Here is a 16,509-nt window from a genome sequence, read left to right on the forward strand (position 1 = left end):
GGAGGAAAGGGGTGTACGGGGTGCGGGAAGAGACTGGACAAAAATCGTACACCTATGGATGAGGACAGTGGGGGCGGGGGTGACGTAAGGGCAGAGGTTGGGGTGAGAACTGGTTGGAGGGGAGCTATGGGGGGAAAAAGAGGAACAATTGTAATAATCTGAACAATATAGATTTAATTTTTTAAAAAATAAGGTTCAATAAGGTGGCTGGATGATAAAACAGATGAAGGGATTAAAAATATATATGTATATATAAATAACACATAGACACAGACAACAGTATGGTGATAGCCAGGGGGACAGGAGGTGAGGGGAAGAAGAGGGCAAAGGGAACATAAATAGGGATGCAAGAGATTTCGCTTTGGGCGACAGGTGCATGAGCAGTATGCAGATGATATTTTGTTGAGTTGTATACTTGAACCCTTTATGGTTTTGTAACGCCAATAAACACAATAAAAAATGAATGTATTGATTAAAAAAAACACAAAAAAACAAAAAAATAACCAATGATTATTTACTGTACTGTAATTTAAAACATGAGAAATATTGAGAATTAAAGTCTTAGATTAATTTGTAAAAAAAAAACTTATCCAGAGTGATTGCTTTATTTTTCTTATTGTTTAGGTTACAATAAATAGCATCTTTCCTATGACATGGAAATTTTTATACACCTTTCAAAGTTTGGATTACATCCCAACACTTCCACCACTTATGGTGTTATGAAGTATAACATTATGTCTTCATAATGTTCTCCAAGAGTTCCATTAGTATGAAGTTTTTTGTTAGCATTATTTCTTCTGGGACATCATTCTACACCCTTTTCATCACAACCACTTTTCTTATGTCCATAAATTTTGTTTTTACTAGGTTCCTCTGGCTTCATATCTAAAGTTTCTTAAATGGAAGCAATGTCCACATTCCCACGATTAGCTATTTGTTCTAAAACTCCCTTTATGTTTGATTGAATTTTCACTTCTAACATGTGATGCTGCCATCTCTGTTCAATATGTCACATGTACATGGGGGACAATGAGGCAATAAAACTACACACTTTGCTGACTGTTCATGAACTAAGTAACAGATGCACAGTAACCAATCAATGATAGGCTTTAAAAGAAGTTACATGATTGGTCACAAATTATATTGTACATTGGTTACTTATGTAGCAATTTTGTGGACAAAAGAGGTAGCAGCAAAATTCACTTTGTGCAAATATTCATAGTTAATATACAATGGTAACAAACTTTAACCCCTGTTTTGGAAAGACAGGTGTTATTAAATTAAACCACAGATATAGAAATTCAAGCATGGTGGAATGTGAAAAGTGAGGGTTGTCCTATCTCCTTTTGGGAAGTTTGTGTTCAAGTCTTAGCCAATTTTTTTATTGAATTGTGTGTTTTTTTTAGGATTGAATTATAGGAATTCCTTATATATTTTGGATACAAGTCCTTTATTGGATATATACATAACAAATATTATCATAATCAATAACTTGAATTTCTAATGTACTGTTGGATGAGCAAATGATTTTAATTTTGAAGAAATCCAAATTAGTACTTTTAAATTTCACATTAGTACATTTTGTGTCCTATGTAAGAAATATTTTCTACTTCAAGAACATTTTAGCTTTTATATATAAATCCATGATTTACTTCTAATTATTTGTATATATGTATGTAATATGAGATATTATCTAAAGTTTTTTTTAAACATTTATTCAGTGTTTCCAGAATAATTTCTTTGTTGAATTATTTTGGTACCTTTGTCAAAAATCAGTTTACCCATGCACTTGAATCTATTTCTAGAATATGTTCTATTCCATTGATTTATTTGCTGACCTCTATGACAATACCATGTTGTGCTGATAACTACAGCTTTATAAAAAAAAATATTGAAATCAGATAATGTAAGTTCTAAAAAAAGTGTTAATTTTTAAGATTATTTTGGCTATTTTGATTCTTTTCATTTTCAAATATTTTTTGGCACTCTGGAACTCCAATTACATACATTTTGAAGTCATTCCTTAAAGCTTTATTAAACTTTTTCACTTTTTTTCTTTGTTATTCAGATTGGAGTTTTATTCATGTACTAGAGGCCCAGTGCATGAAATTCATGCACGGGGGTGTGTGTCCCTCAGCCCAGCCTACACCCTTTCCAATCTGGGACCCCTCTCACAATCCAGGACTGTGGGCTCCCAACCGTTCACCTGCCTGCCTGCCTGATTGCCCCTAACTGCTTCTGCCTGCCAGCCTGGTCACCCCCTAACCACTCCGCTGCCAGCCTGATCAATGCCTAACTGCTCCCCTGACAGCCCTGATTGTCCCTAACTACACTCCCCTGCAGGCCTAGTTGCCCCCAACTGTCCTCCCCTACATGCTCCTGATCTCCCACACCTGCCCTCCCCTGCAGGCCTGATTGCCCACAACTGCCCTCCCCTGCAGCTCTGATTGCCCACAACTGCCCTCCCCTGCAGGCCGTCTTGTGGCTTCTATCTTTGACCACATGGGGGCAGCCATCTTGTGTGTTGGAGTGATGGTCAATTTGCATATTACCTCTTTATTAGATAGGATTATCAAGTTGATTGACTCTGTATTCTACCATTTTAAAATCTGGTGTTAAACTCAATGAATATTTCATTTAGGATATTGTACTTTTAAATTATAGAATTTTCATCTAGTTCTGTTTCATTATTTTCATTTTCTGTGCTGAAATTGACCATTTGCTTTTCAATTATAACTGTTTTCCATTGTCAAATAAAGTATTTATAATAGCTTTTTAAAATTCATTTTATTCTAATTCCTTATCTTGTAATCTTTTCCTATTGAACACTTTTTCTTCTTGTCTATAAGTCACATTTCTCTGTTACTAATAATGTTTCTATCTGCCTAGTAAATTTTAAACTCATATTGAATATTATTGCTTCTCAAAAAATATTGATGCTTCTCAAAAACTCTGGATTTTGTTATCTTCTTTTTGGAGAGTGTGGCTTTTATTCTGAAATATCATTAAATTATGTCTTCTTTTTCTCCTCCCTCTCATTCTGAATCCCTGAGAAATCCAAATTCTTTTTTCTTTCTTATAGAACCTTCCCCAAACATTAGGTCCAGGAGCTTTTGAGTATTTTAACTTGTTAAGGTTTTTAGTTAGTTATTTTGTTTGTACAGCCACAGTCCTTAAAAAAGAGGAATGATTTCAAGTAGGATTTGATTGAAGTCAGCATTGGTGACCCTTTCGTCTTGAATTTTTGCATGAAATCATTGCATCTATGCATTTATTTATTAATTTTTCACTTATTTATTTATTTTTTAAACAAATTTTTAAATATATATTTTATTGATTTTTTACAGAGAGCGACGGAGAGAAATAGATAGTCAGAAACATCGATGAGAGAGAAACATCAATCAGCTGCCTCCTGCACATCTCCTAGTGGGGATGTGCCTGCAACCCAGGTACATGCGCCCAACCAGAATCCAACCTGGGACCTTTCAGTCCGTAGACTGATGCTCTATCCACTGAGCCAAACTGGTTTCGGCAAAACAAATATTTCTTAAATGTCAATGTGTGCCAGATATTATTGGCATGCTTACATTTTTTATTATCTTCTTTTTCTATTTTACTTCAGTATTAACTACTGAGTTCATCATCTGAGGTTCTGATACTATAAATCCTCCTTTTAAATGTTCTTTCACTCTCATGATTTCAAAGCTTATATATACATATTCATCTTAAATTATTTTTTTCCTGACCTCTTATGTTAACTTAAACTTCTCCTCCTAAGACATCTCTATTTATCCATGCTAACAAGATATGAAGTACATTTACTTACTCATTTCTATCCTCAAGTGAAACCCTACAAACCAGTATGTCTTTCTCTTTTCATCATCAATATTAATGGCTCAATTTAGTCTCCAGATGTTAGTGCAATGGTCTTAATAGAAAATGAACTTGACTATGTAATTGCTCCCCTAAGAACGGCTTCATATGAACTATTTTAAATCAAAGTTGTCATTTTTTATAGTCTCATGAGATAATTTGCTATATACCGTTGTCAAACTAATTACTCTGTAAAACAAATCAAGTCATCAACTCATTTTACCTCCAAATAGGATATGTATAACCCATTTTCCTTGTAGTATTCTCAATAAAAGATTTTCCCACCAGAACTTTTACTGAGATACTGTATAAATAAGTTCTGTGTTCACTAATACTTAGTTTAAATTTCTTATTATTGCCTTGGTCAATGTAGCTTGGTGGGGCATCATCCTGTGCACCAAAGAGTTGCCAGTTCGGGTCCCAGTCAGGGCGCATGCCCAGATGGTGGGCTCAGTCCCAGGTAAGCGGCATGCAGGAAGCAGCTGATCAATGTTTTGCTATCACATTGATGTTTCTCTCTCCGCTACCGTCCTCTTCCTATAAAAATCGATACAAAAATCTTTAAAAAACCAATATTATTATAACTTTTGTTCATAGAATTTTGGGTCCCTAATTGTCTGTGTATACATATATTGGGACAGGCCTGTTAACTTCTTTTCTAGGAAACCGCAGTCCTCCTTATAATAGAGGCTTTCTCAATTGCCTTTAATGCAAATTGAATATGTTAATATGGTTTAATTTGTCATACTAATAAGTGTGCCAATCCATATTCTCAGCTTTGTAGTATCACCTAAAATCATGTTTATGTAGCATATTTTGGTAAATACTATTCCAGCTACTCCAAAATCTATCTATCTCTGGACTAAGCCAGAGTACCTGAGAGAAGTGTACCTGAATTAAACAGAACTTCTGAAGAAATAGTTTAACAAAAATTATCTGATCATTATTATGCCAACCCACACTAAGAGATGTTATAAGAAAGAGCTGAGTTAAACAATATTTACCATAAGGATGTTGTTGAAGACATTGTTCAGTAAATTACACGATACCCTATTTATGTGATTTGGGGAGGAGAAATATATATTTGATCTCAGTACCAGAGAATGTTGCATATTTCTTGACTATTTAATTTCTTTATTGCCACAGAAATCTATGTTGGTTTTTAAATATTATTTGCTGGAGCACTCAGAGCTAAACCGTAACTTACTTCTAGAATGTATATGGCATATCTATTTTACCTATTGACTAAATTCTTGGGTTCATTCCATTTGTTGTACTCCTATTTCCTCTTTTTTTCTTATAAATAGCTATCTGGTGGCTCAGTCTTTCCTTTAAGTTTGTACTTTACCAATTAAATAGTCATCTAAACTAGTGTTTCAAACTTTCAGTGCCTTTCGGTAATACCATCCTTGATGGCCCTGCCTTGTTTTCACTTCCTTAGACTTTCTTCTCTCCAGTCTATGACAAACATTTTGTTTCCCCTTTTATATCTCTTGTCATATTCAATCTATGTAAACATTTTTTCTCTCACATCTCTACTAATCCTCAATTGTTCTTTCAAATTATAGCTACTATATTTTCTCCTTTGATTGTGCCTTTCCTCTTGGCATCACCTACTTGTACTGGTTTCTATTAGCTAAATTACTTTCAACATATGTATAAAAAGGATCTGATACACTAAGACATCTTGCCCAGACCACTCAATATGAATGTCCAATAAATGCTGATAATAAAATTTAAGTTAATGCAAAATTTATATGTACTATGCTGAAATTTTCTTTGCACTCAACCTTGTAGAAATTTATATTTTCATATTTATCCATACTATGTTAGTGTTAGTAAACTGTGCTTTTATTTGTGAATGCTCAAATTATGTACTTGTTCCTTGTGTTTCTAAAAGAGTTGTAAATTATTTAAAATTATTAGAGACAAAAATATTCTTAATAAGCTAAAAAGATTATATTGATACTTTTATAAATTTTATAAATATAAATGTCCAGACACCTGTTTTACTTAAACGAAAGTACATCTGTTTTGGAAGATAAAAATATAAAGTCATAAATAAAGAATTAAGGAAACTTGGTCTTCCATGTTATTATACTTAACCAGTTCAGCAAGAAGTCAATAAAGCTACCATCAAAATTCTATCTAAAGGTTGACAACTTCTAATAGTTGATAGTTAGAAGTTTAGAGAATAATTACTTTTTACACACATTTTCATACTCTAAGTTGAATCTATTAAGTAGTCACTAAAACTGACATGCATTTAAACCTGTAACAAATTGTACTTATATAGATCTACAGACTTTTATTTCAATCATGATGAAAGAATTTCATCAATAAGAATAATTTATGAATAAAAATATAATTTACGGAATACCTTGGCAGTGAATGTTGATCGCTTCATCACAGTTCAGTCATGTTTAGAAAATCTAAGCAAGCTGCATGATTACTCCAGGAAGCATAGCATGATGTGTTCAAATTAGTACCATCTGTGGATAGAAAAAGTTTGAGGTTTTTAGTCATTCTTAAAGAATGGAAATCTGATTCTCCATGCCAAAATGAGTGTAATCCTTTTTGTATCTGTAATTCAATAGGGCAGTTGCTTTGAAATAGTCTAGTTCAATACACAGTTCATCAAAAGAGAAGATACTGGATATAAATGAGGGTTACTGCTGGTCATTTATGAGTGCCTCTAAGGTAACCTTGCTACAAAGAATTCTGTGCGAGTTATACTATATATTTGGCCTCAGATTAGATTTCATTTCTTATCAATCTTTTAAATACATTTGATTGGAAAATGTGGACAAAATTTCTTACTACATGAAACCAAAGGGCTATTTCAGTGAGGCATACTTTAATCACACAGTCAACACTTACTGAGTGTCAATGTGTCAGGCACTGGGGCTCTGTTCAAGGTCCACCGCTGTACCTGTCACATGGAAGGTAACTGCGGTTGTTGTTACTCTTTCGTAGCCAGATTAAACTTCTTGCATAGACCTTGTTTCTTTGTCAAGTTAAAATACTATCCTATTTAGACCTTGACTTCTTCATAACACTTTTTTGGAAAGTGCTAGAGTCTATGGATCAATATTAACCTGCTGAAAATATTTTTACTGTGCAAGAAAGTATAAAGTCCTTTTTTTAAAAAAAATATCTGGACATTTAAGGGTAAGCTCCTCATAGAACCATGGGCATCTAGTCCTCCCTCCTGTTGAAATGGGGAAAGGGTAGCCCTCTTACTTCTTTCGTTTATTGGATAGCTAATGCACCCTTCTTCCTTACCACTGTTATTTGCCTAGTAAATGCTAGGCACTGGAAATTGAAACATAGAATGGGTGATTGGTGGTGTCTAGACCATACTCCCTGGCTCTCATGGGGAAAGAGCAGAGTCTATGGTTTTAATGCAAATGAAGAGTCCGTCTAAAACTTCTCAATTATCCCACTGCACTTAGGATAAAACTAAAACTCTTGAATCTAGTCTAGAAGGCTCAACATTTTCTGACTTTTGGCCTAGTTCTCCAACTTTCTATCTTCCTACCCATATCCTTGTGGACCAACAGCCTTTATAAAATGTTTACAAAGTCGCCGAAACCGGTTTGGCTCAGTGGATAGAGCATCGGCCTGCGGACTGAAAGGTCCCAGGTTCGATTCCGGTCAAGGGCATGTGCCTGGGTTGCGGGCACATCCCCAGTGGGAGATGTGCTGGAGGCAGCTGATTGATGTTTCTCTCTCATTGATGTTTCTAACTCTCTGTCTCTCTCCCTTCCTCTCTGTAAAAAATCAATAAAATATATTTTAAAAAAATGTTTACAAAGTGCCACAATCTCTTTTTTTTTTAGCTTACTATTTTTTTATTTTTTATTATTTATTACAAAGGGTATTCCTGAGGAAATAATCTGATCAAATAATAATTCATCAGAAAATTCTTTTCTGACCATCTGTATAAATCAAGTCCCTGTTATACCCTCTTATTCATTTGTTCATACATGTAAAAATATTTATTAAATGCCTTTTTTGTTCCAAGCATTAATCTAGACCAGAGGTTCTCAACCTGTGGGTTGCGACACCTTTGGCGGTTGGACGACCCTTTCACAGGGGGCGCCTAAGACCATCCTGCATATCAGATATTTACATTATGATTCATAACAGTAGCAACATTACAGTTATGAAGTAGCAATGAAAATAATTTTATGGTTGGGTCACAACATGAGGAACTGTATTTAAAGGGCCAGAAGGTTGAGAACCACTGATCTAGACCTTCAGGGACAAAATCTAATAGGTAGATGGGCATTTGTGTGTGTTTATACGTGTGTGTGTGTGTGTGTGTGTGTACATATAATTGCTCAATATTTTTTATAGAAATTAATGTGGAAACAAAACTTTTTTAGGTCTTTGGTATACATGGAGTGGAGAGGAGATGAAAATAGGATTAGGCCTATTTGAGGTGGGTTTTCAGGGAGATCTAGGATTATAGGAAAATAGATATCAGTTCAAAATAATGAAGGGTGAACAAATTAATAGAACTCTCTGGAAATAAATTTTAAAATAAAGCCCTTCAAGATTTTGAGTTTTCCCTGGCTCTCTATATTTAAGCAAAGGCTAGATAAGTAGAGACTGGTCATTTTGTGGAGGGAAGTTGAATTGGTTTTCTATTGTATGTCACAAATTATCACAAAATTGGTAATTTAAAACGACATGGATTTATTCACACACAGTTCCGTTAATTCAAGTATCTGGGCATGCTGTGCCAGCATTCTCTACTCAGGGTCTCACAGCTGAAACCAAGGTGTCAGTCAGCTGTACTCTCAGGTAGAGCTCAGACCCTCTTTTAAGCTCATGTGGTTGTGGCAGAATTCAGTTCCTTAAAGTTCTCAGACTGAGATCACTATTTCCTGGGTGGCTCTTAGCCAAAGGCTGCTCTCAGTGACTAGAGATGGCCTCAACTTTTTATTAAGTGGTCCCCTCCTCTACAAAGTCAGCAGTGGAGATATTTTTGTGCATTTAATATATCTTACTTTCTCTTTAATAACTAGCCAAAGAGAACTCTGTGCTTTTATAGGACTCATGTTATAAAATCAGGCCCACTGGATAATCTCTCCCTATTTTAAAGTAAACTTATTTGAATTCTTAATTACAACAGCAAGATTTCATCGCATCAGCACCTATATCAGTGTTTGGTAGAAACACTGGAAGAAGCTATGTGTATAGTGGCCAATAATCTTAGGGGACATCTGCCTACATAAGGGTGAGACATAAAAAGACAAGTTGACCAAGATCATCTCTAAACTTCTTTCAAATTCTGATTCTCTGATCTTCTAATTCATTTGCCTGTTCTATGGATTCAACCACCCCAAAATAGACCTAAAACTTTACTTTCTCCATGTTGCTACCATATTGTTTCTTCTTTCCTGAACAAATCAAATGGTCTATGAATTTGTTCCTTTTCCTTTTGCGCAGTTGCCAAACTGGACTTGATAAAATGGACTTCTTAACATCTTACTCTGACAACTTGATGGTTTCCCATTGCCTGCCAATCTATCTGCAAGTCCCACAGAAACAGTATGTCCCCAGGTCATTGTGCAGTCTTTCTATTTGTAATTGCCAATATGGGTTATAAACTATGGTCGCAGTTAGCTTAGATCGCATTACTCCCTAGAATCTCTATCTTTACAATCAATGAAATCCCATATCACATGCTATCTTTTCTCTTAAGACTTATTCAGAATCCCCAGGCCAGTCATGGTTCTCTGCTTTGTGTTAAAATATCTTGAAAATATGTCTTTTCTTCAAGTAGTTGAGTTCAAACATAGTGGTTGAGGAATTTGACTGAATTACGGGAATTCTACTTTTTAGCCAATTCAAAATTTATTCTATAATTTTTTTCTTAAAAAATAATTTTTCTCTAATAGTTTTCCCACATAAGTAAAGATAGAAGAGGGAGGGTGTTATAAGTAGTACATCAGTGTTCTGTTTGCAATGATCCTTTAAAGATTAATGTTTGCTTAAATGCAGTAATATTTGATGATAAATATTTAATATTTGAAAACAGAGTAATTAAATTTTGTCAATTTAATCCAATGGCTATAAGTAATCTCCTACTTGTTTTCCATTGCATTGGACTTTCTCTTCTCTTCCAGATTTAGGCAAATATACAACAATCTGTCCAGATAATTGAGTAAAAATTTAAGAGGAAATCTAAAATTTCAACTCAAGTCTAGACCTCTCTTCAGAACTCCAGACTCATGCAACTATATACTATTTCACATCTCCTTCTGGATATCTAATAGGCCTTTCAAAGTAAACATACTAAAAATCAATTCTCAATCTTTCTTCGCAAAGCTTACTCCTTCCACAATCATCCCCCTCTTGGTTAATAGCTATTTCATCTTTCTTTTGCTCAGTCCAAAGACCTTAGCATTTCCCTCTACTCCTCTCTTTCTCTTACATACCACATGTCATACATCAGCAAATCCTATTAGTGCTCCTTTAAATTAGATTTAGACTCTCAATACTTCCTGTCATTTTTGCCACTACATTACTGGTCTAGGCCATCATGATCTCCTATGTTGATTTTACAATAGCCTCCTAATTATTCTCTCTCTTTTCACCCTTGTATCCCTTAGTCTATTCACAACACAGTAGCTTGAGTGATTCCATGAAAACATATGTTAGAGCCTATCACTTCTCTATTCAGATTAAAGTAATAATAACTTAAAACATCATACCAGTACATAACCTGGCTTTCAGTGTTTTTTCTTAGACCTTAACTCCTAGTAGACACACTAGCCTCTATGTTATTTTTCAAATATACCAAGCATGGTCCCAACTTAGGGTCCTTAATAATGCATTTTATTCTGCTGGGATGATCTTCCCCCAAATTTTCACTTTTACTTTCCCCACCTTTATCAGAAGCATCACGTTTTCTAATCAGTGAGGCCCTCTCTAACTACTCAATTAAAATTTCAATATCCCTGTAATTCTTTCTCCTTTTTTGCTTCCTTATTTTCCTCTATAACACAAATCATCATCCAAAGTACTATATCTAATACTTATTTATACTTTTTTTGTATACTAGAGGCCCAGTGCATGAAATTGTGCACAGGTAGGGTCCCTAGACCTGGCCAGGGATCAGGGCTATTTGGGCCTTCCGTCCCCAGCTGCCAGCTGTGAGCTGTTGGCCGGGGCCTTCTTTCATTTTGCACCACCCCCTGGTGATCAGCGCACATCATAATGAGCAATTGAACTCCCGGTCTCCTGGTCCAACTCCCGAGGGGACACTTTGCATATTAGCCTTTGATATATATAGATAAACCTCCTTAACGTAAATTACACAAGAGTAGGGACTTTTGTTTGTTTTCTTCATTGTATTCCCTGCACCTACAATATTACTTGGAACAAATTGGGTACTCATTTTTATTTATTAAATGTTGAATTCATATGATATGTTTAGGAATGAGTGAATTTTCTATTTATTAATTATCTTATTTTCAAGTTTGCATATAGTTTTTATGAATTATGCCATTTCCACTCAAGTCATTGTTATCATTCATTCTATCTCAGCCTTCTGAGCAAAAGCCCTTGCATATAGGCATTGTTGAAGGAAGTACCCATACCACTTAGTATATTGTTATTTCATATTTCTAACCATAACATGCTTATATTTCTTATCCAATAAATGGCTATTTCTTTTAAAAAAAGACATAAACCTTATGAATCTTTAATCCCTACATAGGCTCCAAGCCTAGCACATGGTATGCATATAGGAAACCAATAGTAAATATGAAATCTAATAAGTGAGTTCAAGTAGGAGCATGTATTATAGGTGATATACAGATGTCTTGGTCTGAGTATTAATATCAGTGTGCTGGATGATATTCTAGAAAGGGTTTTGTTAATTCTAAATATGTGCAAGATAAAATAAAAATCAACTAAATATTAATCCATTTAATAATCTTTTTTATTTTAAATTATTTTATAATCAACATTTACTATATATATAAGATGCCCTTGTGTCTGTCTAGACCAGTGGTTCTCAACCTTCCCAGGGCTGTGACCCTTTAATACAGTTCCTCATGTTGTGGTGACCCCCAACCATAAAATTATTTTCGTTGCTACTTCATAACTATAATTTTGCTACTGTGATGAATCGTAATGTAAATATCTGATATGCAGGATGTATTTTCATTGTTACAAATTGAACATAATTAAAGCATAGTGATTAATCACAAAAACAATATGTAATTATATATGTGTTTTCCTATGGTCTTAGGCCACCCCTGTGAAAGGGTCGTTCAGCTCTCAAAGGGATTGCGACCCAAAGGTTGAGAACCGCTGGTCTAGACATTTAAATATGGAATGTCTTTCTTAGGAACTGAACATTAAACACTCAGACCATACCTAGGAAGGACATAGGACTATATGAGCATGCAAGTTTTTTTGTACCAGTGCTTGTATATGAAGCAAAAGTTTATATTGTAAATGAATTGGGGGGCAAAACTAAAAATAAAAATAATCACAATTATTTTGTCTTCTACCTCTTTGAACCTGTAGTCTCTGAAGCACCAGCTTAATATTAATCTAAGGGCAATTGTAATAAGACAATGCCACTAGTTACATTATAAGTAGTATTTTTAAATCCCATCTTTTACTTCTGTTTACAAAATGTTTGGTAATTCCAATGACTTTGTATTTTTCTCTTTAATTTTTAGTTCCCAGTGTTCCCACAAATATTGCTTTATCTGATGTTCAGTCAACTAGTGCAACTTTGACATGGATGAGACCTGACACTATCTTTGGTTACTTCCAAAATTATAAGATTACCACTCAACTTCGGGCTCAAAATTGCAGAGAATGGGAATCTGAAGAATGTATCGAATATCAAAAAATTCAATACCTCTATGAAGCTGACCTAACTGAAGAGACAGTATATGGCTTAAAGAAATTTAGATGGTACAGATTTCAAGTGGCTGCCAGCACCAATGCCGGCTATGGCAATGCTTCAAGTTGGATATCTGCACAAACCCTGCCTGGCCGTAAGTTTTGTCCTGTACATGTACATATATTTTTGCATTCAAGAAAACGTTCTTTAATTGATTTTCCATGGGAAGTACTCAAAGTATAGGTAAAGATTGCTCTTACAACTTAAATTTTATATTTTAAAACTAACTGCCTTACTTGCTGTGACATCATTAATGTTAAGTAAATAAATTTCTATTATTATCTTCTGAACATTGTCTACATAAAATTGTGATGGTTTCCATGCATATTTATATATATATATCCCCAAAATGTATACACACTTTGAATGATTATAAAGTCAGTGTTTATTAACATACAGTTCATTTTCAAGCTGATGACCATTCTTGTCCAGGCACTGATGACAATACAAAGCAATGGAATCACAGACATCAATAATAATTTCATTTGGTATTTTTGTGCCCTCAATTTGTCAACTGTTGCTGGTTTTGTACCATAAACTTTATCTTTTATGTATCCCCATAAAAAAATCTGGTGGCACTTTAGGACAAATTTTCTTAGATCAAAGCTTAATCAGGCTTCACCCATTATTTCAAATCAGTTAAACCTGAAAAGGAGTGACAATTAAGTGAGTTATCAACTGTTAAGGTATGGATTCATTTTTGGGAACAACCAATATATACAGGAATAAGAGTATATATTATATACATATATATGTATTTATGCATATGTTATATATCATTATATATCACACACACTGATTTCTGTTGTAGTTTATATCTATGTGTTGATTTCTACTTAATTAAATTGTGTAAAAATCACTGAACATAAAAATTACTGAGTTAGTACACAAACTAACTCATGTAATAACACATTTACTTTTAACTTAATTGAATACCAATGGGAAATTTATTTCTGTCATTAGGGTTTTCTCAGACTTTCAGAGTTATGTCATAGAGTCTTATATTACAACTAGAGGCCTGGTGCACAGATTCGTGCACTGGTGGGGGGCATGGCTTTCGGAGATCGACCCACTGTGGAAGCACACTGACCACCAGGAGGCAGCTTCTGCATTGAGTATCTGTCCCCTGGTGGTCAGTATGCATCATAGCTTCAGGTCGACCGGTCGTTTTGGTCATTCCCCTGTTCAGTCACTGGGCTTTTATATATATAGACAAAGCATTACTACTTTCTCTTGTGGTCTATCATTAGGCTATAGCAATTGATATCAAGAATGCTTTTTCTATGCCTACATTTTCCCTTCATATCCGGAGGATATGAAACCAGGCTTTACATCTTTTTCAGTAACTGTAGTCTCTCTCTCTTTTCTCTCTCTCTCTCTCTCTCTCTCTATCTCTCTCTCCATCTTTTCTTCCCTCCTTCCCTCCCTCCTAGACAGATCTGTCTTCCAAATGCTTTTTAGTGTATGCTTTTCACCTGAACAAAGTTCTGACACAAAAAAGTACCCAGGGTCTGACTCACAGCTTGAGATGGGGAAAACGGAAAAATACAGAGAAGAAACACAAAATAATCTCTCAAAATTGTTCTGCCATCTACACATATTTCAGGACTTCTGCATTCAAGTAAACACTCTTTAAATGTTTTTCCAGAGAAGTCACTAAGGGTAGGTAAAGATTGCTGTTGCAACTTTAGTTTAATATTAAAAAAAACTAACTTGTTACCCTACTTGTTTAGATATTAACCATAATTAAGTAAATGTTTCTATTACTTATTAAGAACACTATATATAATTATGATGGCTTCCATACAAAACAAATAAATTGTAAATCAAGTTCTGCTTTGAGTGTCTGCCCCCTGGTCAGTGCATGTCACAGCGACCAGTTTTTCCACCATTTGGTCTATTTGCATATTAGCCTTTTATTATATAGGATGAGAAGATAAAATTATGAAAGTGAACAACTTATCTGAATAATAGAAGACAGAACAACAATACAAGTTGGTATAAAAGTACTACTTCAGCTATGTGCATTATATTCTAATAGCACCAAATTGTGTCCAAGCTCTTAGCAAAATAGAACATGTTATCAAAACCTGGAACTTCTGGATAAGGAAAGAACAATTGATGGCTAGTTTGAAATCAAATTATTCACTTTGAATAACTCAAATAAAGGACAACCTAATGAGGTTGATAAATATTATTTTAAAATTTTCTGAAATGGCTTGTAAAATTAGAAAATATGTTGTATTTACTCTCTCTGAACTAGTAAAGAAGAAAATTCAAATTAAAGATCCAGGGAGCAGAATTGGATTGCAAGCTGAGGATTAAATTGGGTTACTTGCTGAATCTGAATCTACCACTGTACACTATAGTGAACAAAGAAAACAGTATTCAGCCAACACAAGCTAACATTTCTTTCTCCCACATACTCTGATCTAGATCATTGAAGCCAAATTGCTATTCTCCTTAAGTCATCTGTGTAATAGCCATAACTCTCTACTTCATGCTGAGTGCATATAGATACAAACAAGCATGGAAATTACAAATGGCAGAAATATTTAACTTGCCTCATTAAAATCTTTCAGATCATTTTACTAATCTATTATTTTTTTATTACCCCTATACTCAAAAGCAATTGGAGTTGAGTAGAAGGAGGAATATAGATTGGAAAGCTGCTAAATATCTCTGTGGTGCACAATAGGCACTTAAAATGTTGAGGAAATGTATAACTTTAAAAGAGTATGGGTGTGAAATTAGAATGGAATGAATTGAGACTCTTCATAATGTGCATCTCCTATGGACCACCAGGACTGGAAGACAGCAAGAAAGGAAAATTCCTGGGGTAGCACTTAGGTTGTGAAAACCACAGGACACCGTACTCATGAGGAATTTTAACTACCCAAACATCTGTTAGGTTAAAAAAAATTCAACAAAACATGCCTCATCAAAGAAGTTTCCAAGGAATGTGACTTTATGATCTAAAAAGAAGAAAAACCAAATAGAGGGCAAAGTATGGCATAGCATTTTTTAAAATAAGCAATTGTTAATAAGTTATTCAATTAATGTGATGAATGCTGTCATAATAGAAGTAGATATTATCCTTTCTATAAAGAAGCAATTATATGATGGTTAGCCATAAATAAATAAGACATAGTCTAAGACATAGAGAAGCCTATTTTATTCAGTTCATTTTTATAATAGACTTTATCCTGCTGCTACTAGAGGAAATGAATATAATTTATTCTACACAGAGGAGATTAGTTAGATGCTGTGGAAAGTCTTCTCGGTTAATTTTCTGAGACTCCCAAGTGTGTAATTCAAGACATGTCCTGACTGGTAGCCCAGTTAGAGCATCATTGTGATGTGCCAAGGTTGAGGGTTGGATCTCCCCCAGTCAGGGTACCTACAAGAGTCAACCAATGAATGCATAAATAAGTAGAATGACAAATTGATGTTTCTCTCTCTCTCTCTCTCCCTCTCTCTCTTTTTTTCTAAAGTCAACTTTTAAAAAAGACAATACCTCTCTCTTCTACACTTGTACATTAAAGTTACTAGTACAACTACTTAGGTTTCCACAGACTTCTCAGACCCCATATTACCATTGCCCCTCCCCCACTATTAACCTTTTCCTGTCTCAGTGCATTGTACATTATTCATCTAACTGTTGAAGTGAGCAATCTAGGAATAATTTTTAATTC

At 34.5% G+C, this 16,509-nt stretch overlaps 1 protein-coding gene across 1 annotated transcript in view; it reads left to right on the top strand.

Annotated features, from left to right (window-relative positions):
• PTPRQ (protein tyrosine phosphatase, receptor type Q) overlaps positions 1 to 16,509 on the top strand; it is a 219,688-nt gene that overhangs the window by 116,645 nt on the left and 86,534 nt on the right. Inside the window, exon 28 of the mRNA XM_015571126.1 lies at positions 12,585 to 12,908. Coding sequence (XP_015426612.1) covers positions 12,585 to 12,908 — 324 coding nt within the window. The remainder of the gene's footprint in view (positions 1 to 12,584; positions 12,909 to 16,509) is intronic.

The sequence above is a fragment of the Myotis davidii genome, unplaced genomic scaffold (assembly GCF_000327345.1).
Source record: "Myotis davidii unplaced genomic scaffold, ASM32734v1 scaffold26, whole genome shotgun sequence".
Lineage (NCBI taxonomy): Eukaryota > Metazoa > Chordata > Mammalia > Chiroptera > Vespertilionidae > Myotis > Myotis davidii.